Source organism: Geospiza fortis, unplaced genomic scaffold, assembly GCF_000277835.1.
Source record: "Geospiza fortis unplaced genomic scaffold, GeoFor_1.0 scaffold732, whole genome shotgun sequence".
NCBI classification, from domain to species: Eukaryota; Metazoa; Chordata; class Aves; order Passeriformes; family Thraupidae; genus Geospiza; species Geospiza fortis.
Window position 1 is genome coordinate 586099 of NW_005054477.1, and position 27489 is coordinate 613587.

Sequence of the window (27489 nt, forward strand, 5' to 3'; positions counted from 1 at the left end):
GTTCAATTTGGGAGATTGGTAGAGTGTGTGAATTGATCAGCCATATGAAATGGATTTTCCATCATATTACCCCTGCCCCTTTGCAAGATTAAACCCAGATGGTCCAGGGAGAATGAGTCCATACAGAGGAATAATAGTGTTATCCCACAGAGAAAGAAATCCTCCACCTGTGTGGTAATTTGATGGGGGTAACTAAAATATTCCAGCTCTCATTATAATGATTTTTAGATTCTGCCACATTTATTTATGCGATAAAGTATTTTTCTAAGTGACAGCACCTGGTGAAGTCTATATCATTGTTTGCAGAACAGACTTACTAATCAATAAGGTGTTATCATAATTAAAACAAGGAAAAATGTTTCATTAACATTTTTACATTATGAGATGAACTCTTAATAGTGTATAATCCTTCTATGATATATAACTGATATTTTTTTCTTATTGGACTGATATCTATATAGAAAATAAAAATAAGTGTTGCTAGCAGTTCATCTGTGTCATGGGGAGTCAGTGGATCCACTCCTCTGCCCTTGTTTATAGAATGGCCAATTTAGCCATGCCCAGCTGAAGCTCTGCCAAAGGGCTGTTGGCCGTCTAAGGCTCCACTCCATGGAGAGCAGGGTATGTGAGTCCTTCTGAAATCCATTCCCAGTTTAATGTAGCTGTTCTTTTCATGCCCAACACATCTCTTCCTCCTTTCACCACCAAAGTCTAGATAGAAGCTCAAACCTTAGAGCTGCATCATTCCTTTTTTATTTCTTCATGACCTTCATCCCCACTTGTTATGATAGCAATCATTAGATTAGTTAATTAGAGAGGGTTTTATTTGGTATTTGCTCTGATATGACCCTCGCAATGTCAGCACAGGTTTAGCCTGTCAAAGCCATGGAAGAGGAAAAGCCTTGGCTAGTGGGGTTCTGTGTAAAGACTCTGCACTTCCCCACAGAAATCCCTTCACTTTTGTTCAGCATTTATGAACTATCTTTGCTTTTTCTTTCGCTTGGTTATAAGACTATATCACCATATACAGCTACTCATACATTTTAATTCTAGAGAGCCTTTCATACATATTAACTATCACATTAGTGCCATATAATCAGCATTGCTAATGGCTCTATTCCTTGCCATAAGACCTCTAATGAGTTTATGTGACCAGTTCAAGGTCACACAAAGGTGTCCCTTCTAAAATTCTGATCAATGCAATCACTTCTGCTGAAACACTGTGAGCTGCTAAGGATAAATACCTCTGATTTCTATGTGCACTGTGGTGAGATCCTTTTTTCTTTTGCCAGATTTTTTCACATTCATTAAGTCAGGAAAATATATTATTTCTGTCACTTTAGGCCAGATATTTTGACACAAGTCACAAATTGCTAATCCTTTTGCAAACTCAGACGGCAGTCTGACATAGCTCCAGATTTTAAACACATTTTCAGATTGGAGCCCAATGTGTCTTAATCATTTAACTGTGGAATAAAATGCATAGGCCTGAAAAATGCATCTGAATTTTTAGGGAGGATTTAATGTCTATAATATTTTATGCACTCTCATCCCATAGGGCGATTGATCTTTTCAGTATGTCAGTGGATAGTAAAGAGGATTGAAAACAGATCCTCAGAAGAAATACTACCTCCCAAATAATCTTAATTATGTCAAATAGCAGAGACCTGACTATTGCAGACAGTTTTTGAGGACTCTATTCCTAATATTGTATCCCCATTTGGCTTGGAAAATAAAGTTGAGTGAATGCTGAAGGTATAATTTTAAAAGTTAGTAATCCTTTGACAACAAGAAGAGATTTTTTGCCAGTGCTTAGGTCCTGTTGAAAATTAATGTTTGGATTAGTTAAAGAAGATATTACATGAAAAGTTCTTTCCCTGTTGGAGCATCCTTGTCTTGATCACCCATATACCTGTATGCCTGTTTTATGGTGACTTAAATAGGCCAGTGTGTTGCAATAGGAACTTATTAGTATTATTGTAAGTATTTGGAGCACAGGTTCCTTTATATAAACTCAATTATATTCCACTGGGTTTAGATTTTTAATTTTTCAATGAAATAGTTGGCTATGTAGCAACTAGACACCTAGCTAATCTTTGGGACTATTATCAGGTAATGCTAATTCACATTTTTCTTAGCAACAGAATTTAGTCTGCTTAAATACAAAGGCCTAAATAATATGAGACACCTTTTCTGACCCAGTAAGTTATTTTCTGCTGTTATACAAAACAACTTATTTACCTGTAGATCTCTTTTACCATGTGCCTTCTTGATGAGGCAAGTGTATAGATTAAGGCAGGTCATGGAGTTGAATGCTCACTTTGGAGAATTATATTTGAATTATATTTTCTGCTGATTTACAGACATGTTCTGTGATCTTTCAGCTTATTTTTTTTTAATGGGAAAGTCAAGGTTCATCCTTCCTAAAAGAAGCCTCTGCACAGTGTAATCAGTGTGTCTGTCTATGTTGAAATCAAAATGTAAGGATAGGTATAAAAAAAAGAGAAAATATGTGAAAAATGCTATTTTGAGATTATACAAAACAAAAGAATATTTGCAAAAAAAGTAAATTTATATATGAATTGATACTAAAATCATTATAGTGTGGAAGAGAATGGAAATCAAGGTGAGGTTTGTAAAGCATTTCATTGGTGTAACTGGATTTTTTTTCTCATGTGAGTGAATGAATAATAAGTGAATGAATAGAAATTTTTTGATCATGACAAAAACTGAAGTGCAATGTACGCTCCCATTTTTGATGGCTTAAGAATTACTTGAAAATAAAAAAAGAGTGCAACATATATGCCACTAGCACCATATGGCTTTATTAACAATTTTAAAAGAACGTTTCTCATAGCTTTGCACAAGCAGAGAATCTCTATTTTGTCTATTTTTATTCTTTCCTTTTCAATTCACTTTGCATATGACCCTTCTTTTTCTGGTTCTCTTCAAAAAAGTATAAATTACATGACCCCTAGAAATGGATCGCAACAAACAGCTCTTGCATGTAATGTCATTCTTACTCTAGGTTGGAGAACTATGAGATCATTAAAGCTGAGAAAGAATTTTGTCCAGTGCTTTAGAGCAGTACTGAATAGTATAGCCAGTGTTTAAAAATATACTTAAAAATCTTCACAGACTTTCCCCACTGTACTCTAAATATGATTTAATACATGGCAAGGTAAACAATATGGAATTGTTAGGGAAAAAAAAAAAAAAAGCAAAACACAAATCAAAACATACCACACACCAGAAAAAATAAAAAATCCCTACTAGCCACAAAAATGCACAGGCCTCCTTGAGAGCAGACCATGTCAGTACTGTTGCGACAAATGCATACACAGTTAAGGGTGTAATTAAAGATTATGAAAAGGTCTCAATCTCCTGTAAAAAATGCCAATAGGATATGTTTTACTTTTTTGTGTGGAAAATAATAAAATTTAAAGTGAAATAACCAAAACACCACAAATTCTTGCAGAAAATCAAATTATTTTTCTCTCATAAAAATAATATCCTAGGAAAACACAACTAAAACCTCTGTATCTTTAAGTCCCTGGTTTAGTGAAAAGATACAGCTATTGTATTAATGTTCAGAATAGGCTTAGGTACTTTGCTGAACAGGAATAGAAGCAAGCATATGTTTTAAATTAATCACATGCATAAGTGTTGTCTTGACCTGGAGCAAAGCAGCACTTGGCTTTAGTGAAAGCAATTTTCTGCAACAAAAGTTAAATTCAGTCTTTAAATTTTAATGCCTCTGATTGACCTTTTCTTTCACTATTGTGTATAGCCTACATTATTCTAGCCTTCATTGCCTAAAATTATCAATTCATATCAAGTTAATGGCAAAATGTTGGATGCTTTAAAAATATCTTCTATTTCTTTGAAGGTCATTATTATTTTAATAATAGTTGAAAGTGTATTATGTTTCCTGAGTCACTGGTATCATAAATCAAACCCAGAAGCCCATTTCTTTTCCCAAGCTACATGCAGAAACACATAATTCCACTCCCAGCCCTCATATGTGCTTTTGCATGGTTTTTACCCTAACCACTGAAAAATGCCCATAAAATAAATTGTGATGTTGAATTGATGGGCTGTATAATCTGTGAGGAAACTGTCAGTTTTACTCTGATGTTTCTCAAGGGATTTCAATGTCAAAAGCTGCAAGGAGGGTTAGAATTATGGAATTAGCCTTCAAAGCTGATTATTAATGTGCAATGCTTATTTCATTTAAACCGGCATCCCATGGAAGCTGACACATCTTACACCTGAACTTCAGTTACTTGCCCCAGTGATAGGAATAACTTATTGCAACCATGGAATATTTGGTATGCTGTCCTAAAAGCTGAAGGTGGAAAATCTCTCTTGGAGGAGTCATTGCTTACATTTTCAGCAACTTTTCAGACAGTTACATGTGTCTGCAAGCATTTATGAGCCTCACATCCTGCTTTATATCAAAACTAGTGATCTCCTCTTAAAAATTCCACCAAATTTGTCTACCCCCAGTGTTAACACTAGATTATATATTTAGGCTACTATCCTTATTCATAAATTCCAGACAATGAAAGGATGCTATGCATATTGTTTAGCATTTTCATTCCACAGTTATATAGTTAGCTGTTCTAAACACATTCATGTTATGAATGTTAAAAGAGATGGGTTTGTCTTTAGCATTGATTTAATTCTGATTCTCAGGGGAATGATTAACTACTTTAGTAGATTTTCATTGTGCTGGTACAATTTTGTGTGCAGTGATGAAAAGTTCCTCTACATCATCCAGGAGAGTCCCCTGCTGGCCACATCTCCCTGCTGCGAGGACCAGTGGCATTTTTTCAGGGAAGACCAAAATATGAAGTGTGTTTTATGATGACCTGGTGGGATCATGTCTCCTCCAACAGCAGGAAAGCATTCAGTTTCTATTCCCTATGCAGGACAGAATGAGAGCCACAAGCTATAAACTAGGAAGAGCAGAATAATCTACCAATTTTTAACTCTTGATTTGTCTCTCCACTTACTTCTAAATCTTGATTGAACCAATTAACTGACAAATAGTTTAGTTGAGGTCCTGGACGAGAAACTTTTCATGAGTAACTTTATTTTGAATATCCAACTAGAGAATACATAACTTCAGATGGTTTAGATTTTTAGAAATATTTCCTTTACAGCAAATTTTATACCATTATGATTCCCAAGAACTTTGTCATTATTTTAGAAAGTTTTTCTTTTCCTTCCTGAGTTCACCTCACTCTTTTTTTATCCATTGTTGACTCAAAATGTTACAGTATTTAGTTTTGAAAAATACATGGTATGCGATGTTTGAAAAGTATGGAATGGGACTGAGATTTCCACACACAGGGAAATATTTCTTCATTGTTTGACATTTACCCAACAGCAGAGGGGGAATAGTTACTACTGATGTGAAATTGTTGCTGATGCAGCATAAAACAATATTCCTGCACCATCAGTCTCTACCCAAGACAGTTATTTTCTGCTGCATCAGCTTTAACAACCAGGGCTAGGCCAACAAAGAAACTTCTGGAGAGGTGAGATTATAAATGCTTTGTTACCTCATGAGTTTTAGGTCCATTACCTAAAATTGGCATGGTTTTTTCCTTATTTTATTTTATTTTAGACTTTTTCACTGCAAGTACACATGAAACAGATGTCCTCTTTTTGCAGAACTGCATTCTGAGTTGTATCCCATTTTTGTAGAAGATCTCTAACTACTGGGAATATTTATTTTTGTCTAGAAGTTGCAGCAAAATGACATGTATGATTTAGACAGTTGAGAATGGAAGACAGGTACATGAGCTTGTGTGTTCTGGGGATTAAGATGTGAATAGTGCTTTGAAGTCAAGGGGCTTATGAGAAATTCAAGATTGACTCTTTTAAATTCAATGCACATAAAGATTCAATTATTTGTCAATTAGAGGGATCTAAGAGCTCTACAACCTTTCACTTTCATTATATCTTTTTTCTTTCTGTCCTTTTAAAGTATTATTTTATTATTATTATTATTATTATTATTATTATCTTCCATTTTTCCACCTTCTGCTTCTTTAGTCCTTGTCTTTTTAGGCTGGGTTTTTTTTGCAGGAGAGCATAACTGTCGTGAAGTCACCTGAAGAGAATATTCATTTAGTTTCTGGGGCAATTGCACTTGCTTGAGAATTTTTTATGTTTTAGGTTATCAAGATTTTTTTCATCGCAAATACTGGGTTAGTCTAATAAATATGTGAAAAGTCCAGTCTAATAAAACTTGATTTTTATGACTAAAAAGTCCCTTGGAAGTTTTTGATAATGTGTTCTGTAAGGGAGAGACTGAGGCAAATATTTCTCAAAATTCTGGGGGATTTGGTTTCCTGTTGCGTGTAACTTTATGCCTCACAAAATATTTGCCTCATATATTAGGAACATGAACCTGAGATTTAGTTTAATGAACAGGTAGATTGCATTTATCTAATATATTGATATAATCCACATTTCAGTGGACTTTTGAGCAAAACTTTACACAGAACTGGAACTACTAAATTATCAAAATATTTGCTTGTCACACATTTGATGGCTGTGTGGCATATTTTTTATCAAGCTTTCATAGCTTTCTATCTATTTGCCCTTTTATTTTTCCCTTTCTCTATGTTTTTGGCATGTTGTTCTGCTAATATCTAAATTAAAAATATTGTGCTCTCACTTGATATTTTAATCAGACATTAACGGGCTTTTCTGTGAAAGCTGAGACAAAAGTACCATTGCGAATGAAAATTTAAATTGTAAATTCTTCCTCAGTCTTTACAGCTTTATACAGACAACTTAAACCAAGTTGCCAATATTTTTTATACCGATACTCTGTTAAATCCACTGAAGAAATCACATCTGCTCTGAAAACCATAACTGGGGATTCATTCCTAAACATACTTCTATGAAGAAGATATATAAACATCTCCAAGCTATGAAGAGAAGATAACACTGTCTGATATATTTAACAACTACTGGGAAAAAAATTGTTTAAAGGGGGAAAACACATTCCATGGTGAGATATCTATTTAATGTTTAGATAATTCGGAGAAAAGATAGAGGAATCTTTCCTCCCTACTCCCACAGAAATGAAAAAAGTGCAATTTTAGTGCATATCTTTCTGATTCTTTTTGAGCAGTGCACAACAAAGGTGATTTGTAGAAACCCAGAGAATTTTTACTAGTACATCAGTGAGCAACCATAATTGTGTTTTCTCCCTAATGAAGTCAATCCTCTACAAAGGCATAACAGAGTTAAAGCTTGTCACTAAGGACTGTGTTTATTTGCCTGTAGGGTTTATGGTGTTCTCTGTCTTTTTTTTTAATTTAAGGATCATCTGTTTCAACTGGAATCGCACAAATTTGAGAGAGGACGAGGCAGGTGCCCTTTTGACCCCAGTTCTTCCTTCACCTCCATCTTAATTGGTAATGATCTTTATGTCACAAGCTTCACAGTCCTGTCAATCTGTCATTCTGAGTCTCTTTCTCCAGCAGTCCAAAGTGTTGTCAGCCTTCCATTGCAATCTTCCACATGTCAGACTTAATCCTCGTGGTGCTGCCCACATTAATATTGCATTCCAGGCAGCATTACCCACAGCAAGGGCGTCTCACTGAAGTGAAATGTTGAATGACATGTGCCATCCTGAAGGTAATTGATTGTTGTGTAATTATGGAAATAATCATTTCCTGCTTTCCTTAAAAGCAAAGAAGCATGACTGGCTTAGTCATTTACACCACTTTTGTTTTCATCTACTGAGATAAATCTCAGCAACAAGCACCCTGTAAAAATGTCAATTTAACTGTTTTTATTTCAAGCTTTATTGATTATATAAATTACCAATTTTGAGATTTTTTTTTTTCATTTCAGTGCTGCCTTCTAACAAAACTATCACAAACTGGTGATTCTGTGTTACAAGAGTTGATCTTATGCTCAAAAGATATAAAAATAGAATTCAATCTAAGTCCTGCCTTGCCAGGAAGCTGTGCTGAGATAGTGCTCCTCTGGGCCTTGCTGGGAAGTGTAGCACTATAGGACTGGGATCTTTGGAGCTGTGATATAGCAAACCATATGGGCTTTCCTCAAGAAATGTTTTCTTAAAACATTTTGTGAGATGAAGCAAAGACAGTCTTGGCACTATTGACTGACTGTACAATGACTAAAAATAGCCTGGAACAGCAGGTAAATGGCAAAAGCTAGATGGAGTTAGGGAGCAGCACAACGATTTCTGGGTTTAGAAAACCTGAACAGAAACTGAGCATTCAAAAGGGATATAGATTAAATGAAAGAGCTAGAAAAGAAGTTAAAGATTGAGTGAATGGTCTATTTTTCAGGGATAAAAAAAGGATTTTAGGGCCTTTTTGATATTTACATTTTTCCTGCACCTTAAAATTAGGCAACTAAATAGTCTGATGGTTAATTACAATGGTATTTCTCATTCATGGTGGTGATGAAATATTGGTCATGAGTGACAGTTGTATTTTTACATGCTGGTTTATTTGTTCCTTTACATTAATAAATTAATTAAAAGAAGAATCTTCAGCAGTAATGACAAATTTTTCACACTGCAGCAATTCATCAAAATATATTTTAATTTCATTTTAAAAAAGTAAATTAGAGCTCTAATTCTTAACAGTTAGTGAGTAAAGAAGTCATAGAAGAATCAGAAAAACATACTGTATTTTGTCTGACCCTTCAAAATCCATGAAGCACAGATTGTCATGCTTTTGTCCCACCCTTATTTCTAAATTGTTTCTACAGTTTTTGACAGATTCCAGCCTCAGCTTAGCCTGGGCACAAAGACTCATGGAATTGCTGTAGGCCTGAAACCTCACGGTCTAATCTTGAAGTCTTTCTCAACTTTTCCTCAGATACAACTAAGTAAATAAATTAACCTGATCAGGCTCCTACTGTGAGATCAATGTGAATTTTATTTGCTTAAATGGAAGCCAGATTGTCCCACTGAGCTTTAAGAGTTTGCCTGAATTATGGGAGGTCCTATGGATGCTCATATTTTTATCTGAAGGAGAAAACAATTCCTTTACCCTTCCCTGGTAAAATCTGATTAGAGTCTTGGAGGTCCATTGGCAAAGATGTCTGACAAAGCTAAAAATTCTGTAAGGTGGTGAGATTAACAGGAGAAAATAATATTTTTGTCAGATCACTGATACACCAAAAAACAGACTAACTTTCACCTCTTCATCAAAACTAGCAAAGCGTTTAGAGGCTGTTTTTTTAGCTATCCATTAGGAAATTGTACAATTTCAAGATATTGTGCAATGATATTTTAAAAGCATAAGAAAATTCTTCCAAGATTTTATTACATTATTTGTTTCATATTTTTAACTATTGGAGTTAAACACTTCCAACACTTAGGAAGAATATTTTAAGGAAGTTTGAATTTCCATTTATTCTGTTTTATTCTACCAACTTCTACTACCCAGAGACACACAGTTCACAGAATAAAATGCTGCACCTTACGCTCCAGGATGTCTGTCCTTTTTCTCTGCAGGTAGCCGGTTAAAAATTTGGAAGACCTAGATGCAAACACAGTGAATAATAATCTTTTAGTAAATATTTGAGAATGAGAAGACTTCTAATGCCAAATGCACTGAGAAGGAAGGGATACTCCATTCAGACAAGCACTGAGTGCAGGTCATGATGGACATTACCCCATGACAGGAGATGCAAACTGCACCATGCACCCTCCAGGACTGGTCTTCCAGTCCTTCTTCCAATGCTTGGAGGTTTAATTCTTCATGCACCTCAGTTTTCTTAGGGAGTGAAAACTGCTCCAGGTATGAAGTCAGCATGGTCTTGGAGGCTGCAGCCCAGAGCTGTCTGTAGTGTCTGATGCAGGTTCAGCCAATGTGCATGTACTTGAAAAGGTTTTATGCAAACCTGTTAGCAAAGCCCATCCCAGCACCTTCTTCCTCCTGAGGAAAGTGTTCAAAACCTGCTCCCACCTCTGCCCCTCACATTAACAGCACCTACACCAGCATGGCCATTGACTAACAATGAGGATTAGGCTAACAAGAGGACTTTACATGCCTCTCATAAAGTTTTAAAAGCTTTTAAAATCGTGATCTTGGAAGATCATTTGCACTGTGACCATTTAGGACCAGATTTAGCTGGATTAATTTAGGAAGAAAGATAATCCCTTGTTCCCCATCTCTTTATGTATTTCAACACAAGAGCTAAAATACCCACTCCAAGAAAACAACAGTTCGTGACTTGGCTCTAAAATGAAATTTCTGTGCTGTTGTAAGCATTATTGTAGGTTATCTGACCCACTAGTGAAGTAGCTCGTGATGAATTCCTCAATATATTAACAATTAATTTATTGCCAGCATCAGGAAACAGAATGGAAGTTGGATGGCAGACAGGCTGAATAAAATGTTTCTGTTTAGCTCAATGGTATATGAAACTTTTGGACTTTTATTCCTAATGATCTCCTCCATCTGTTTTCAATAGCTAAAACAATTTTTGATGCCAGATCTTGCACACTGATTATCTTAGACCACACTAGCTGAGAAATTTATGTCCACGTATTCTTACCTGCAATATATCAGAAGCAAGTGGTGAAAATCCTAAAGTACATCTGAACAGGTTTATATCCAGGGAATCCATTCCAACAGTATTTTCTGCTTCTACAGTTTTAAAAGTTAGGTATTTGTGTCTTTTCTTCTAGTCTAGACAAAAATACTTTTTTTTTCTCAAAACAAAAGACAAAATACTTGAGTGAAAGACAGAAAATACAAATATACAGAGGTACTAGTTTACCAGTTAAACAATAGAGGGTTTTTTCTCCTTTTCCGTTTTCATGATGCCAAAAGTATAATTTTTCTAAGATGTGAACTAGTCCTATTTTAGTCATCATGTGAGTAATAACTGACTGACAGTCAAAGAAATGCATGAAAGGTGCAGTTTGTATTCTACTCATTACATTCTAATGCTTTATTCATTAAATAAATTTTCCATTTTACACAAAAATGACTACTGATGAATAATAACATGTGTTTGCATTTGCACCTTCCAATTTCATGCAGCTACAAAACACATGCCACCTTTAAGGTGGTAGCAGCCTATTTATAGAGATCTTTTCTATGAGTAATTTAATTTAAATGCTTCAATCTGGTTTGCTTTAGGGTTGTCACCTAGGAATTTTGAAGGATTTAGAAGAAAAAGTTTTTATTTTAATTTGTTAATATTTTGCCTTGAATAAAAGGCAAAATGAAGGTATTTTAAAATTATCATCATTGAATTTTGATATATTTGTTATTTTGAAACATGCTAGCTAAAAGATGAAAAAAATGCTAGCTAAAAAGTATTGTGTATCACTTGAGCTAAAACTGGTCTTTGAGGTCCATGGGAGTTTTCTGTTCACTTAAATAAGGAAAGAAGAAACTTTTAATTCTTTTTAGAACCAGGCTGCTACCCTGATTTAAAAAACTTAAATTTTAGCAATTTAATGTGAAGCTGAGGTTAGACTGGAAGAGGGGAGGAGTAGTGAGGTTCTCTGAAGTTACTCAGCTGATTTTCAGGGGAAGGTGGAGGTTAATCAGTGTGTGATGAAACCCTGCAACCTAGACAGGATTGAATTCATATGTGATAGTAGTTTTTCAAGGGAGGAGAAAAAAGTAGAAATCTTTCCAGAATTCTTCAAGCCTCAATCTTAGGTTTTCTCTAAATCTGGAATTGGTCAGCACCTGTAAAAACCTCCCAGTGTTCAAAATTTGTACTTACATTTATACAAAAGGGCATTGAAAAGGACAAGAGAAGAACTTAGTGTCAAAAGTGCAAAATATCTCAGAATTATTATTATTATTAAGCATTATGCTGAATGTTTTTGTGCTGAGATATTTGATAGTCACATTTGTCAGTACTGTCCCATTGTTGTTCTTAGGTGAAGTGACTTGTCTGCTCACACCTGATACTTATATTTAGTTTAGTACCAGCTCAAGGTAAAAATCAGATTTAATTTCTGTATCTGTAAAATATCTTTCATGGAACAATATCTCTCCAGGACTGGAACTTCCATTTTCTCCTCTCATGATCTCACAGATATGATCAGTCATAACTTCTTCAGTATACGCTAGAATGCCGTACCAGTAAGTTAGTTATTTATAACAACATTTTACACCTGTGTCAAATAGAAAGAATAGACTTCATATTCAACTTGGGAACATCTGGACTCACAGATGTCAATCCTGATCATTGGCAATATGTGATCAATCATTTACCCTACATTGATGCATTTTCCAAGATTCATTATACTTAAAAGATGAAATGTCCTGTTTTGCATTACACACCACATAAAAAAAAACTGAATACCAACCAGTCTGATATATTTTTCTAATGGAATTCCCAAAGCAGGATATATGACTCATTAATTAGGGATTGTTTGAAACAAAGTTATAAAGACACTGACAAATTCTACAGTTTAGATAGCTCTGTGCTGTTTCAAAAATAAAGTTCTCTATTAGTTTTGGGCAACCTTCACTTCTACAGGTGCTATAATTTATACTTTTTGCTTCACTTGCCAGTATTTTACACTACATCTCAACCATGTATTTTCCAGGGCAATAACCATTCTGTATGTGATGAAGCCTAAGGCAAAACTATGCTCAGCTCTGGCTCAGCAGAGGTGTCAGAACCAGCCCCAGCTGCCAAAATATTAACTTTTCAGAATGATCATTCACAATTATGCCGCCATTCAATTCATGTGTGTCTCTTAAAAGATACAAAATTCACACTTGGTGGGAGACTTGCAAACAAAATTCTTGCTTTCTGCTATAATCTTTTATAAGTGCCAGGAAACGCTATTTGGATGTATCAGTCATGTTTATTTGGATTAGGGTGCAGGAAGCCGTGTCACTGAAGCCTCCACTCAGATTAGCCTTCAACTGGAAATCATTTATTTTCCTCTCCTTATGCAGTTTAATTCCTTTTGTGTTATTTTCTAGTATAAGGATGCCACCTAGTGACAACTGCTTGCTGAATCTTCCTGCTTCTTAAATTAGGGCTAAAAAATTTGCAACCCAACTCCACAAGGATATGAAATAAGTTATTGTTAATGCTTTTTCAGTTAAGAGAAAGAGTGTCCATGCAAAACTGAAAGATAGACGTATGGATGGCATTTTCCCAAGGTAAAATATATCCAATATCACAATTTAAAATAGGTTGGAGATAGGCTTGATTTTTGAACATATTAAGTTGCACCTATATCCATATTTATTTTTCAACGGTGTCTGTCAATCAGTGAATTATTTCTAAATTTTCTGATGACTTCTTAATTTGTGAATAACATCTAGTTCTTTTGAAAATGAGACCCAGTTTCTGCCTTCATAAATTTTTCAAGAACTATTAATCACCATTTGTGGAGGATGGATGAAATCTCAGGTTCTGTTCTTGTGCTGGTAAATATTCCAGTGCTAGGAAAACAAGTTATTGCTGGGTTGGAGAAAAATAGTGCCTTTTTTTTGTGTCCACTGAACATGGAATCTCCCCAGCCAGCAAGTTATTCCTGAACTGTAATTTTTCCAGGTGAAGTGGAACAGCTCCAGTAGGCTGAGTGGAAAACCTCTCAGCCTAATAATTAGCACATACAATGTTTATAATCCAGTTCCTACAACGTGCAATGAAATTAATATGTAGACTATTACCAAATTGTTTCATTTTAGGTTTTATTTGAATGTCTGGTCTGCAGGTGGTGAACTTTTTACTGGTCTCTACAGCGACTACTGGGGAAGAGACGCGGCCGTGTTTCGCTCCGTGAACCGCGTGGCCCATCTTCGCACCGAGCCTGACAATGAGCGCCTGCTGAAAGGTGTGGGAGCAGAAGGAGCTGAAACCAGAGGTGCTCCAGATGGCTGGACCATTTCTGGTTTGCATGGGATCACATATTGCTATGCAAATATTAGCCTAGTTCAAATTAAAGTGTGTAAAACACAGAGAATGGGACTGGAAAACTGTCTTTGGCAAAAAATGCAAAGGAATATTAATTTGTCAAATGAAGGTATAAATATATTTCAGCATTAATCTATTCTACATGTTCTATGGATACCTACTAAACCCCCCTTTTTTTTTACTACTACTAGTAACTATTTTGCTATTTACTATCACCCAATTACTCTCTGACTGACAGAGCTCTTACCTCTAGTTTTATTTTTGGGTTGCTGTAGGCTGATTTCAAGGCTTGAAGAAATAAGACAGTATTTTAATTACTGGAATCAACCCCTTTTTGTTTTTTTTTTTTAAGAACCAAAATTCGTTGGCTCATACATGATTCCTGACAATGAAGACCACGATGATAACAAAGTGTATTTCTTCTTTACTGAGAAAGCTTTGGAAGCTGAGACGAGCACTCATGCCATATATACCAGAGTGGGACGTGTATGCGCGGTAAGAGCCTTTCTGTGATTGTGCAGATAAGAAACTAGAACAAATGATGAATTGTCCAACAAATTATTATCACAAACAGACTTGTCTTACCAGGAGCAGAAAAAATCATGAGGAGAGATTTTGCTTCTCTGTACTGCTCTGTTCAATATTCCATTTCCCACTCAGGCCATCCTCCTGGTGTGTTGATCTCATCTCTTTCTGCTCCCTGGCCCCACACACAGCAGTAAGATCTTGGGCAGTTGCTGGAGAGGAGCACTGTTAACATATGATCTCCCAGCTGCCCATATAGATGCTCTCTAAACACTGAGGAATTTTGGGTGCTTTCCTCTTCTAATAACCAGCTACTGTAAGGCTGATGAGAGGAGCTCTCCCATTTTCCCGCTGGAACTACAACAGCTTGATTAAAGGAAAGAAGGAGAAGGTTATTTCTTAACACCTGATTTTGATTTTAAAAAAAAGTTTGTATTTCCCCTCCCAACTGTAGGGAATACAGTTTAGGGGATAGTTCAGAGGCTTCCTAAAACCATTGAGCAAAGAGCAAGGTACAAGTTAATTATTTTCTGTCGCCTCAATAAGTGGTATTTGTCATGCATGCTCACCAGCATACTGCCCCTTAAACTTTCTTAGGTACTCCTGTATAACTGAAAAACATCTGATGTATGCAAAGTACCAAATTGCAGCCTCAGACATTAATGTTCATAAAGCCACTTGGATTTCTGGATTCCAACCTGCATCAAGATCCAAGCTGGAATTCTTTGGCTTCTGTTCTGATTATATGCCTGGATAGATTATTTTAATAGTTCTCCCTACTCTGCAATATATCCACCAAGAATTCTTATCTCTAGCTATGGGTTAAACCAAAATCCCTCTGACCTTTCTCTTCCACTTCTCCAAAACTTATCTGGCCATTAACTTCACAGCTGTATGTCATAATTCAGATTTGATTTAGTGAATACAAAAGATATCAAGCTGGTGATTTAAGAACTGGCTTTTTTCCCCCTGCTTTACGTTTTCATCTGAGAAGTAACAGGTTTTGTAACACAGAGGCCTCTACTCTGCATATTTCTACTTTTCTAAGGAAAACCCACCTCTGTTTGTAAGAGGAGTTTTGCAAGCCTATTGCAGAACCTTCAACAGCCAGTTAAGACCACAGATTGAGGATGCATCCTAAAGCAAGTAGTACTAAATGTTCCCTTTTCTTGAAAGTCCCAACAGTTGCAAGAGCAAGAAAAAGGTGAGGCAGCCATAGAAAGGCAGGTGTTATTTAAAGTTGGTGAAATTATTAGAAAACCATGTAAATAATTGCCTCAGACTTGCCCCAGCTGCACCAGGTCTACAGATATATTCAGGGCTTCAGCTTCCAGATACATTGAACTGCGCTCTTAAAGCAAAGCTAAACGTCAGTAATGTACTCAGTATATCTAGTTTGCAAAAATGAGCAATAAAAAAAAAAGCTTTACAACAGCTGTATAGCTAAAACTATCCAGGGTGCAGAATTAAAAAAATCTTATGAAACCACAGATCTTAATGAGACCTGGACTTGATCAGTGCAATCCTACTTGAAAACTGACTCCAGAGAAATAAGTCTAGTAATAGACATGTGGTTTCAAAATGGATGCTTTTGGCATTAGAAGATATAATGAGCAGCTAATTCATCAGACATGTTTGTGCTTCTAGACTTACTCACTCCTATTACCACTGGCATTTGTTTCTCTCTACACAGAATGACATGGGAGGCCAGCGAGTGCTCGTCAATAAATGGACCACTTTCCTCAAAACCAGACTGGTTTGTTCTGTGCCTGGGAAAAATGGAATTGATACACATTTTGATGAATTAGGTAAATATCCTAGCCAGCAAACAACTTGAAACCATGGAAAAAAACATATACCTTCATCATAACACATCTTACTCTCAAATATTGCACTTGTATTCAATATCAGGGAATGGTGGTTAGTTTTGTTTCCAATGTATATGAAGTTCTACACATATGGACTTCACTATCACCAATTACTCCTTTATGTACTGCATTTTTTTAAAAGATTAAAATCTGCATAAAATTAAATGGAATAAATGAGTAAAATATGATTATGCTTTTAAGAATCAATGAAATTTCTTTTGGCGGGCTGGGAAAAGTGGGTTTTTAACTATAACATTGCATTTAAATTTTACAGAGGATGTGTTTTTGCTGCAAACTCGTGATAACAAAAATCCAGTGATTTTTGGCCTCTTCAACACAACAAGGTAAACAACTAGAAGAAATAACAGCAATCATAGAGGAATGTTTGAACAGTCTATTAATGAGCTAGAAGCTGCATGATACATATCCCTTAGCAACGATATAGTAAACAATTTAATCTCAGTTCTACTCACAGCGGGCTTCCTTGTTAATGTAAAAACTTCTCTATAACACTCAGGGGCTTCAAGTCTCATTCTGTGATTCAGTATATCTGGATCACAAATTAATTAAGTGTTTCTCAGCTTGACAATTTCCTGTGTCAAAGTACATGCACATCTGCATGCTTATAAGAGCGGCATCCCAGAGCCACCTGTCTCCCTTTAAGAGCTCCACTCTAATTCAAGGTTAAGTAGATAGCGGATTAAATTCCTACTAACTTCTTAGTGAAGCCTAAAGCAACAGCTGCAATGTTACTAGTGGCCTCCTTTTCCTTTTCCACTGCAGCCTAGCTCAGGTGCAAGCACACAGTACTCTCAGCTTGAAAATCTGACTGTTAGTTTAGGATGTAACAGGTAGAAAAGAATTTAAAAATAAAATAAAAACTTTTATCTGGATTGTTCTACATAAACTGATCTGATCTAACTAATAATACCAACCAACATTCCCACTCAATACAAAAAGGACTCATTTTAGGACTGTTTATTTTAGTAAGCATTGGTTGGTTTCCCATCTTTCCAAGCAAAACAACAGTAGGAAAAATGTTAAAATCTTAATCTGTTTAAGTCACTAATCAAAGACACACAGGACCTGAGTTCACTCTGTTTTGCTTTCTCTGTTTCTAAACAAGTAATTTAGAGTTTGTGTACACTAGTATCAAATTTTGGCACAACAACACAGAGCTTCCTTGGAGAACTGTTATGAATACAAATAAAGACTTTTGAAGATGCAGTATTTAGAAGAAAAGCATACAGGAAAGAATAAGTGTTTTCTCCCTGAATGCTGTTGAAATGTGTCTCGTTTTTAATTGCATAATAATGCCACTATTATTTGGACAGAATGTGACATATTGCTTTAATAATGTCTTTAAATTTTACTTCATAGCAATATATTCAGAGGATATGCTATATGTGTTTACCACATGGCAAGTGTCCGAGCAGCTTTCAATGGACCATATGCTCATAAAGAAGGACCTGAGTACCACTGGGCTCTCTATGAAAGAAAAGTACCTTACCCTAGACCTGGTTCAGTAAGTACACTCTATTTTCCACTGCTTTGCTATGTAAATTATTTTGGAAAGAAAAAGCAGATTGCTGCTAATGTACCAATCTTTCTGACTACAGTCCAGGATATTCCTTGAATATCTATATACTCCAGCTATTCCTGGAAAAGTGTGGAATGGCTCAGCAATAGGTTTAATCAAGTACTGGAACCATTCATTTTCCAAAGTGATTTCCTTTCAGACATCACAGAGTGAGATTTTTCTACTCTTCAATCAGGTTACTGAGCTTATCTATATTCTTGCTCTGTACCATTTACAAAGAATATAAAAATATTAAAACAACACTTAAAAAACAAACTCATAAACATCACTCTTACTTTTGTTAATTTTCACACAAGTTTCCTTATAAACATTTTTTTCAATGGCTACTCACTGAAGGAAAGAAACAAGATGTATTTTGAAAATGCAATTAAATGGGAATTAGTGTAGCAAGCAGCTATAGAGGTGCTGTCATGTATGGAGCAGTTCCTGTCTGGTACTTAGATTTCTGGAGGAAATCACAAACTCATGACTCAAGAGACAAATAATTAACTTCTACAAGGAATTGCCATGTTGTTTTCTCAAGGACATCACAAGTAATATTCACCTCTAGCCCTTTTCCTGTTTCAGTGTCTTTTTAGGCTCTTCTGCAGTTTCTGTGCCAGGTGCTCACATCCCCACTCAAGGGGTGAGGAGGGTAAAGGTGCCCTTTGCATTGCAGGGCCTGTCACCATCTCACAGGGCAGGGACAGCCTCCAGGAGGAGGCAGGCAATGCCAGCCTAACTCAGGGAAGCACAACATCCAGGATTTCTTTTTTACCCTTTTAATCCTTTTAGGATTACAACTGCCTACCCACCCATGGAGATTGTCATGTGCTGCAAAGCTGCTTTTGTTTACGCTCATGAAGGTGTGTCCCTTGTCATGTCAGCATTGGGCAGATTTCTAACTCTGAGCAAAGACATTTCTAACAGCTGTTTAACTAAATCCCCCACCCCAGTTTTCACATTTTGCCCCTTAATCTCCTCTCAGGCTTGCGGCTCACTCTCTTGAATTTAAAGATGTAACAAACAGTTGCTGGACATTCCCTTCAGTGCTGTTTCCCCTTTGCTAACTGAATCAATATTCCCTTTTATACTAAAAGTAGTCATTTCCATAAGCATTGTAAGGAACATACAAGCATAAGTAAGCATAAGTAAGTGAGCATAAGCAACATACAATTAATTTATCACTGAATCTCATGAATGAGAGGTGGAAAGGCCTATTACCTTGTCTGCTCCATTGCAGTCATACCTTTCTCCCTCTTGTATGATTTCAAATGCATGCCCTTTCTCATTTTAAATTAATCATTTAAAATTAATATTTTTCTCTACTTCTCTTGGGGTTACAGACATAAGTCAAAATTTAGAAGCAGATACTCCAAAAAAGAGACTATCTAGGATTTAAACATTATGAATATGATTTCACCATCTTGGCCAATGACCTACCACTGTAGCAGTGCTGGCATCAATACCAATTTTTTTTTGCTTGTTTGATATCAATTGAAGTCATTAGTATTGAGTCAGGATAGAAAAACAGGTAAATAAATTATCAGGTTTTAGGAAGAATGGTTGAATTCACAGGAATTATTGGTTTCCATTTGATATTTTGTATAGCAAAGTATGGGTTTTGCAGTTTTGCCAAATAATGAGACTGTACTGTGCTTGGATTGCAAGATAGCTGTATAATTTGCAAAGATGATACAATCCAAGTTCTTTAAGTGGTATTCATTTTTTTTCCGGGCAGTAGAACACCTCACATATGTTATTTGGACTAGCATTAAACACAGGCATGAATTCAGTGTTAATGACTGCAGTTATTACATTGATATCTCCTAGCACTGCAGATTAAATGGTGTCTTTTTGGCAAGAAGGGGAGAACACAGAGCCAGCACTTCAGCAAGGTTGACAATGATTTATAGGAAGGCTGCCCTAAGTTCTGCTTGCTTCCAATGCTTCTCTTCCTTGGCTGTGTTTGGGTCAGACTAGAGGGTCACCTCCCCAAAAAGGCAAGGCATAGGAACAGAAAGAGGAGAAGAAGAGTGCAAGTAATTTCCCAATATCAGAGAAAAAATTAGCTGAGGAAGCAGGTCTCTCCTGAGTGCTAATAGATTTAATTGTGGATTTCTTTATATGTTGCAGAGCACATCAGAGGCTGAAGGAGATGGCTCTGCCAGATAACAGAGCATTAATTGATTCATTTTTAGCTGCTCATTTAGGGTGCAGTTTAGAGGTCTTTTCAATGTTTATCCAGTAGCATGAAGAGAAATTGTGTAGCAGGCTGTAGCCAAGTGTTAGGCTTCACACTCCAAACAATATGCAGCATGTTGGTAAACTAAATCCCACTACCTTTGATATTACAGAAGTGACAGTCACAAGAGGCAAAAAATAACCTACTAATGAGTGTCTCTGATAGTCAGCACTCATTGATCTTAGGTATTGAATGAGTAAAGAAGAAGTCTGTGGGGGATGAGAGTAGAGCTTAAAGCTAAATAAACAAAGAGCCACTGTTAAGAGTCACACAGGTTCTGACAGACTCCACAATCCTCTGCCATGATCTCTGCTGGTTTTTTTAGATCATTTAGGCTGTGTTGCTTCTGGAAATGGCATCAGCTACATCAAGTGGGGTTGATGGACTTCAGAGACAGCTGAATCTACGTTTTCCTTGCTAGACTACTTGATTTTATTTAATTGAAATGAAAAGCCTGTGAATGATTTTTTTTATTAAATCTCTCCAGGACTAGAGTTTTGCAAAGGGAACCTGGCAATGCCTATTCACTTGAAATGCTGTGCAGTGCATGGGAAGCACAGGCTCAGTCTGTCTTTGTGCTCCAGCTCTGTCTCTTTATTGCAAACAGCTGGTAAAATTCCATCACTAGGTTGATTAGAAAATTACTTTTAAGTCAACAGTGAACAAATACATTCCTGTAGCTAAACCCAAAAAGTGGAAACAAACATTACCGTGCTTGACAAGTGCAGGAGTTTGTTATTGTTGATTACAGCTGACCACAAGTTTAAAATTACTGTTTCCAGTAAACTTAAGAATTGTGTTTCATTGTATTGATTGAAAAATCCAATTTAAATAGAGAAAGGCTGCTACTGTGGCTTTGCTTGAAATGCATCTTAAAACCACACTGGCTTATGAATATTTAGAGAAAGTAAATGGTTACTGAGATATTTCCAGCTCAATCATAAATGGTTTCAATTAGACATGATGAAGCAAATTGGAAATGTAGGATCTATGTTCAGTTGGGAAACACTATCTCGTTCACAAAGCATCCTAAAATTAACTTCTCTCTTTAACACAGTAAATTATCTCTAATTGCATATTTAACTGAAGGAGTAAGCCTCTTTTAATCAGTCATTGACATAAAGTTTATTTGCTTTACAAACTGGTAGATTGATCAGTGCAAACATTGGTATTTGAAGCTAAACTGAGATATATAATACTGTCATCAAGAGTCAGGAATCAGAATCAAACATAATACTATTAGAATGCCTGAAATCAAGAATTACTGTTGGCATAATTTTTAAGTGTGTTTAGTTTCTTATGGTAATACATTTTGCAATCAAAAAATAATAAAACTAGAGATTGATTTCAAGCATTAGTCTTCTGCTAACTTTGCACGGCTGTTTCTCTACTGGCATAGAAAAGCCCTTTCTTCTTACTCTGTCCATGGCCATTTTGATTACATCTTCAATATGAGTTTGGGGAAGAAATAAGCACTACAGCTTTTGTCAAAATCTGAAAGTGTTACTCTTTATTCTGTCTTAGTATGCCAAAGAGGGACAAACTCCTGCTTCCTAAACATGACAATGCCAAGGCACTGTTCAGCATCTCCTTTCTTCTCGTGATTAGTAATCCACACATGCATGAAGTACAGGATTCACTGTTCTAATTCCCACTGTGACTTCTGGGCTTGGTTTTCTGTAGACTTATCTTTATCCCTGAAAACAAGACCCTTTTCTGACAATTTCTTGAACAAACCTTCAGCATAATCTGTGTCCTGTGTTTTTGCAGTGTGCCAGCAAGGTGAATGGAGGGCTGTACACCACCACTAAAGACTATCCTGATGAAGCTGTGCATTTTGCCAGGAGTCATCCACTGATGTATCAGCCCATCAGGCCTGTTCATAAGAGACCAATACTAGTTAAAACAGATGGAAAGTACAATCTTAAACAAATAGCAGTGGACAGAGTGGAAGCTGAAGATGGGCAATATGATGTTTTGTTCATTGGAACAGGTAAATAAAGAAAGCAAGAAAGAATTTTCACATTTATGATTTTGCAAGGGTTTTTTGTTTGTTTCTTTTCTTTTTTTGTTTTGTTTTGTCTTTTTCTCCAGGATTAAGTAAATCAATACACCATTTATTTTTATCAAGTTTTATTTTCATGCCTTCACGTTACAGGGGATGTTAGTCATTCTAGACATGTGCTTCACTGTGATGCTAACATATAGGAAAGTAATGGTAGGGAACTATTTAAAAACTAGCAAGAGAAAGAAGTATAGGATTCCATTTTAATTTATTTTATTTTCAAAAAAAGAATATAAAAAAAAATGGCAAAACGACCAGCCTTATTTTTAAATTTCAGAACACTGTCATGTATCTAAACTGAGATTTGGAGACCCGAGAGAAGCAAAGGTGATATGATTTCCAAAAATATCTGTTCAAGCTATTGGCTTTATTCCACAGTTTATTTTTCCCAGTTCTGAAGACAACACGTCTAGCTGATACCATTAAAAAAACCTGCCAGCTTCCAGATTTGGGTTTCAACACAGATGAAGGAAGGAAAGAGGAAATGCCCAATTTCAAAAAACTCAAAACTTTTAGAAGTTTCCTGGCAAGTTTTCTTGTCTTTTTTCTGTGCCATTTTAATAAAATATAGAGAGCTTGTTTAGCAAGAATTTTTAAGCATCTTCCTAACAAATACAGAAAGGAAAAATATAGCATATAGCTGCACTGAGTCTAAGAAAGCAGAAAAAAAATAAATACCCTAATGGTATTTGAAAAATAGAAAAACTTAAAAAAACAAGAGGAAAGGCTGGAACTACAAAAGACTTTTGTCACATCTAATCTGTCTGGAAAATAACCAAGGATTCTAACATTCACATTTAATCAATTTAACAACAGAAGTGGTATCACAAATCACTTTGACCATTTTGTCTAGGAAAGCAGTTCCAGTGAATTATTTTTTACTAATGAAATTCCTCTGATAAGTACATTTCAGTGTTGAGAACATACAAAAAAATCATGCTAATAGAATAGCAAAGGCCTATTTATATCAGTGATGTTTTCTAAGATTTTAAATAGCCTTGGAACAGTCTTGGTAATGGACTTAACTGTGGTTTGTAAAACATTGCATCATGTGTCACTTATTTCTGTACAGCAGATTTTACAGCGGGTCCTACATGCTTTATATTTTCTCCTTGCATTTTTAATTGTGACTGCAACAAATATTTTTGTACACAAGTCTTTGTTCAGCAAACCTAAATCCAAAGTGGCTTAAATGTGTGCTTTAGAGCTGTGCTGGATTGGTCCCCAACAGCTGCCTAGTGTTCTCAGGCTGTCTGATCTCAGGTGACATGAAATTCCAGCAAAAGAATTTGGGTTTTAGAAACTCTGAAATGAAATCTGCAATCACCGGCAAAGCTCCCATTAGAAAACTCACTGCTTATTTGGGCAATATAATGTTAGAAAGGGTTGATTTTTTTTTTTTTTTCATCCCAGTCCAAAACCTGCTGTGTAACATAAGTCAGCAGCATCTTACAGCTGAGCAAGTTTCCTTAGGGTAGCAGGGCAGGTTGGAAAGGTTCATCAAAGGCGAAGTCTGAACATCAGAGCTTTCACATGTCTGTCAGCAGGATTTGAAGAGGGACTTATGAAAATCACAGCTCAGAATACAAATTCTTTTTACTGTTCTACTACAAAATGGTTGCCTTTGATGACATAGTCTCTTTGAAAAATGGTGTATGACCCCAGTTTAATGGTTCCTCTTTTTGTTTCACCCTTTGATCTTTTGCTGAACATTTTCCCCAGTGCTTCCCTGCTTAATATGTCCCCTGTAAATCAAAGGTGACTAAAAATAACAGAAGAAAAGAAGTGATATTTGCCATTGTTGATGACAGTTTTTCACATTAAGGAGAGGAAGGCTTTTTTATAAATAGCCAACAAGGCAAAACCAAAGTGGTGGAAGACCAGATGTTATTTGTATGTTTTACTTTCCTGCAAGAGTTGCAGAGACAGAGAGGTTGATAAATCTAAGTCCAATCTGTCTTTTTGAATGTCATCCTATATTTTGATTCATCACCCTTCGACTGCTCCTTCAGCTCAACAGCAGCTCAGTGTTTCCTTAGAGAAGGGTAAGAATTGTACACAATGAGGACCTGAAGGTTTTTTATACTTTTGCTTGGGGGAATGGAGCTGCTGTCAGCAATTAAGGATATTAGTAGTTTGCTATCTAATGTAAACTCTCAGATCCTATAATTAAAGCTATTTTACACTTGCTTGCCTCAATGAACTAGGCTTCCACCTACTCCCATTACTTTTTCTGAAATAGGGTTGCCCTCTGTGATCCTTTTGCTATTCACAAGGAGTTATGACCCAATGTTTGAAAAACACAATTAATTGTGTATCTTTCAAGGGTCTAAATTGACTCTTATTTGCCAGGGACAAACTGTCATATATTTAATTTTCTAAGAGTAAGAATCCTCATTAATGACAGCAGAAAGCAACTAACTTTTCATATTTATAAATTTCAATCCATTAGCAGTTTTAAGAAGTCATTTCAGGTATTTGAAGGCCATATAAATGTTTCAACCAATCATAACCTTTACTTTTGTTTTGTTTTAAATTTGTGTACAGATAATGGTATTGTGCTGAAAGTCATAACAATTTACAATCAAGAGACAGAATCAATGGAAGAAGTGATTCTTGAAGAGCTGCAAGTATTCAAGGTGAACTGTGCTGTATATGAAGTATATGCACAAGTCTTGAATTTTCTGCAGAATTAAAATGTCAAAAAAATCTGAGGATAGTCAAATATATAGTACTAATGTGCAAGAAATTTTCTAATTATCTAGCAACTTTATGGACAGGAAACCTTCATTTTCAAATGAAGTTTTTCTAATGTCCCAAGTACCAGAGCATGTTGAAGCAAATCACAACTACTGCCTTTCTATTTATGCACTTGGACATTGGAGTGCAACTTTTAATTAAAAACTTACTTCATTTTGTTTAATTTTCCCTTGTATCCAATTAAGTAATTAAAAAAGTATAACTGCACACATAAAATGTGCCTGCTGCAATCTTGGAACCTTAAATGACGTCCAGATAGAAAAAGTCCACTCAGAAAGAGTGAATCAGTTAACCTGTCTCTACAGTGGGCAAACATGGGTCCTCCTGAGGCAGAGCTCCATTCTCCTAAAGAATAATCTATGACTAAAGCTCAGTTCTTGGCATGTGACAAAGCTAACATAATGAAATTCTCTCAGTGAGTATCATCACATCACATTAGCCAAATAAAGCGGGAGGCTAACCTGCTTCAAGCTACAGGGAGAATCTAATATCAAAAGTTAGACATTTAAATCTGGTACCTGAATTTAGGCAGTATAACTATTGACTTGTTGCCTGCAGGGAAAATCAGAGAATTTGCCCTTCTTGATAAAGCTAGCTTTCAATAGAACTATAAGGGGCTATGTATTGCTCCAAGAAATCTGAGCAGAGGGCAGAGAGGACAATGGTAAAAGAAGGAATTCCTGCTATTTTTGTCTTATCTTCAATGAATGTTTTGTTATAAAGAACACTCCACTTATCACTCTCAAGCAGGACAAAAGACATTCAGTGGTGACGAGAGCTAATGCCATGTTTGACAGGGAAATTGTAGCGTTCCTGTAGCTCTGATAATCCTGAATTAAGTGTTGGCTGCTTGTTTCCAAATAAACTGTTTTAAAGCAATATTTCTGAAAGTCACAATTTCCTCACATCTTTCTTAAAGAAAGTCAAAGTATCTAGCAAAGCTGAATGTAATAAGTAAATACCAATACTATTTTACTTGATTTATTTTCATAGCAAAAATATATTCTTTTTTCTAAGCAAAGAAATATTCCCTATTTTTTTAGATGCCAGTTCCTATTATTTCTATGGAAATCTCTTCAAAAAGGGTAAGTATTTCACAAGTTTGAAATATGACAATTGTGACTCAAATGTAATGAAGCTGTAAACTGCACAGAGCTAGGTGCATGGATAGATGGACAGATGTACATCATCTATAATGAGATCTGGTTGGATGCATATAATTGTTCTGTAATATAAACTTATGGTTATATGCTCTGTTCCTTTATCATGTTTTTATGTTTTTCAATTCTAGTGTTAAGTATCCTTAGTTCACAATACTATACATATCAAAGAAAGCAAAAACCAATCTGTTTCATAAGTTACTGTCATACTAATCACAGTAGGGATTAGCTTGGTGTATATGGCAACTCACAGAAAAGTTCTATGTTGATAAATGCAGACAGACTTCAGCCCCATGGGGATATCAGCAAAAAGAGCCTTGCTGGCTCTCCCACATATTCAGTTGCCCTGTAGGGCTGCTTGGATCTGAGTTCTTTTTGAGTTTCTGAAAATTTCTGCTGATAAAAACACCCAATTTATTACTCTTGTGAGCGGATTCTCCTCCATATCATATCATATAATCATATCATCTCAGCAGGGAGCCGTTATAAACATCCGAGGATAGTTATATCTAAATGTTAAACATGTCCAACAGTGATGTTAGACATCCAGTGCAATGTAGGTGCACATAAACACAGTGAAACATGAGTAACAAGAATGAAAACTGCTTTATTAGGAGGTATGACTGTGCCCCAAAGGGTTGAGTCTTGGTGTCTGATCAGGTTGCATTCTTCCTGTACGTAATGCAGAAAGTCAAAGTCCTGTGATGGCAATTCAGAATCGGATTTGAGTTGAAGAAATTTGAATTTTTTCCTACCTCAATCTTTCTCCACAGATTGTGAAAGCAGCTCTGGAGACTAGATTATCCAATACTGCACCTAAGTGATTATTTGGAGAAAGACTTGGTGTCTTTTCAGATGTTTGCCTTACCTTTAACTCTCAATGAATTGTTATGGTTAAAGGGTTGTGTTGGAAGAGTAAAACAGATATCATAAAATATGAAGTAGAATTCATCCATTATATTTATCTCCCAAGAGGTGTGCTAACTCTACTAATTCAAGGCATATCTGGAAAATCTAGACAGCTCTGCAAAAGAGCCACCAGAGCAACCCAGTAGTTGAAGAAAAAACTTCTTGTGAGAAGTAAAAGTAGCTTTACTTTTTCAAGAGATCAAAAAGAAGACTGAGAGAGAACAGGAGAGTCAGATATATGTTTTACTGTGTGAAGTGACTTCCTACTGTGTGTAGGAGGATTCTTAAACATTGATGACAAAGCAATATCAGATTAAAAAACCAAGATCGGCTTGTTGAATGTAGATAAACTTATTCTTGAAATAGGGCACAGTTTTCTGACACAGAAGAGAATTAAACACTGGAATATGTGTTAGGGTCAGAGTTGACACCAAGTAATTTTGTCTTTAAAATCA

General features: G+C 35.9%; 1 protein-coding gene across 1 annotated transcript in view; it reads left to right on the forward strand.

Moving 5' to 3' along the window:
- The window catches only part of SEMA3E (semaphorin 3E), a 130661-nt gene that overhangs the window by 88373 nt on the left and 14799 nt on the right, over positions 1 to 27489 (forward strand). Inside the window, exons 5-13 of the mRNA XM_005428281.2 lie at positions 7349 to 7442; positions 13724 to 13843; positions 14276 to 14418; positions 16142 to 16256; positions 16591 to 16660; positions 17697 to 17841; positions 21911 to 22133; positions 24753 to 24844; positions 26009 to 26050. Of these exons, the coding sequence (XP_005428338.1) occupies positions 7349 to 7442; positions 13724 to 13843; positions 14276 to 14418; positions 16142 to 16256; positions 16591 to 16660; positions 17697 to 17841; positions 21911 to 22133; positions 24753 to 24844; positions 26009 to 26050 (1044 nt within the window). The remainder of the gene's footprint in view (positions 1 to 7348; positions 7443 to 13723; positions 13844 to 14275; positions 14419 to 16141; positions 16257 to 16590; positions 16661 to 17696; positions 17842 to 21910; positions 22134 to 24752; positions 24845 to 26008; positions 26051 to 27489) is intronic.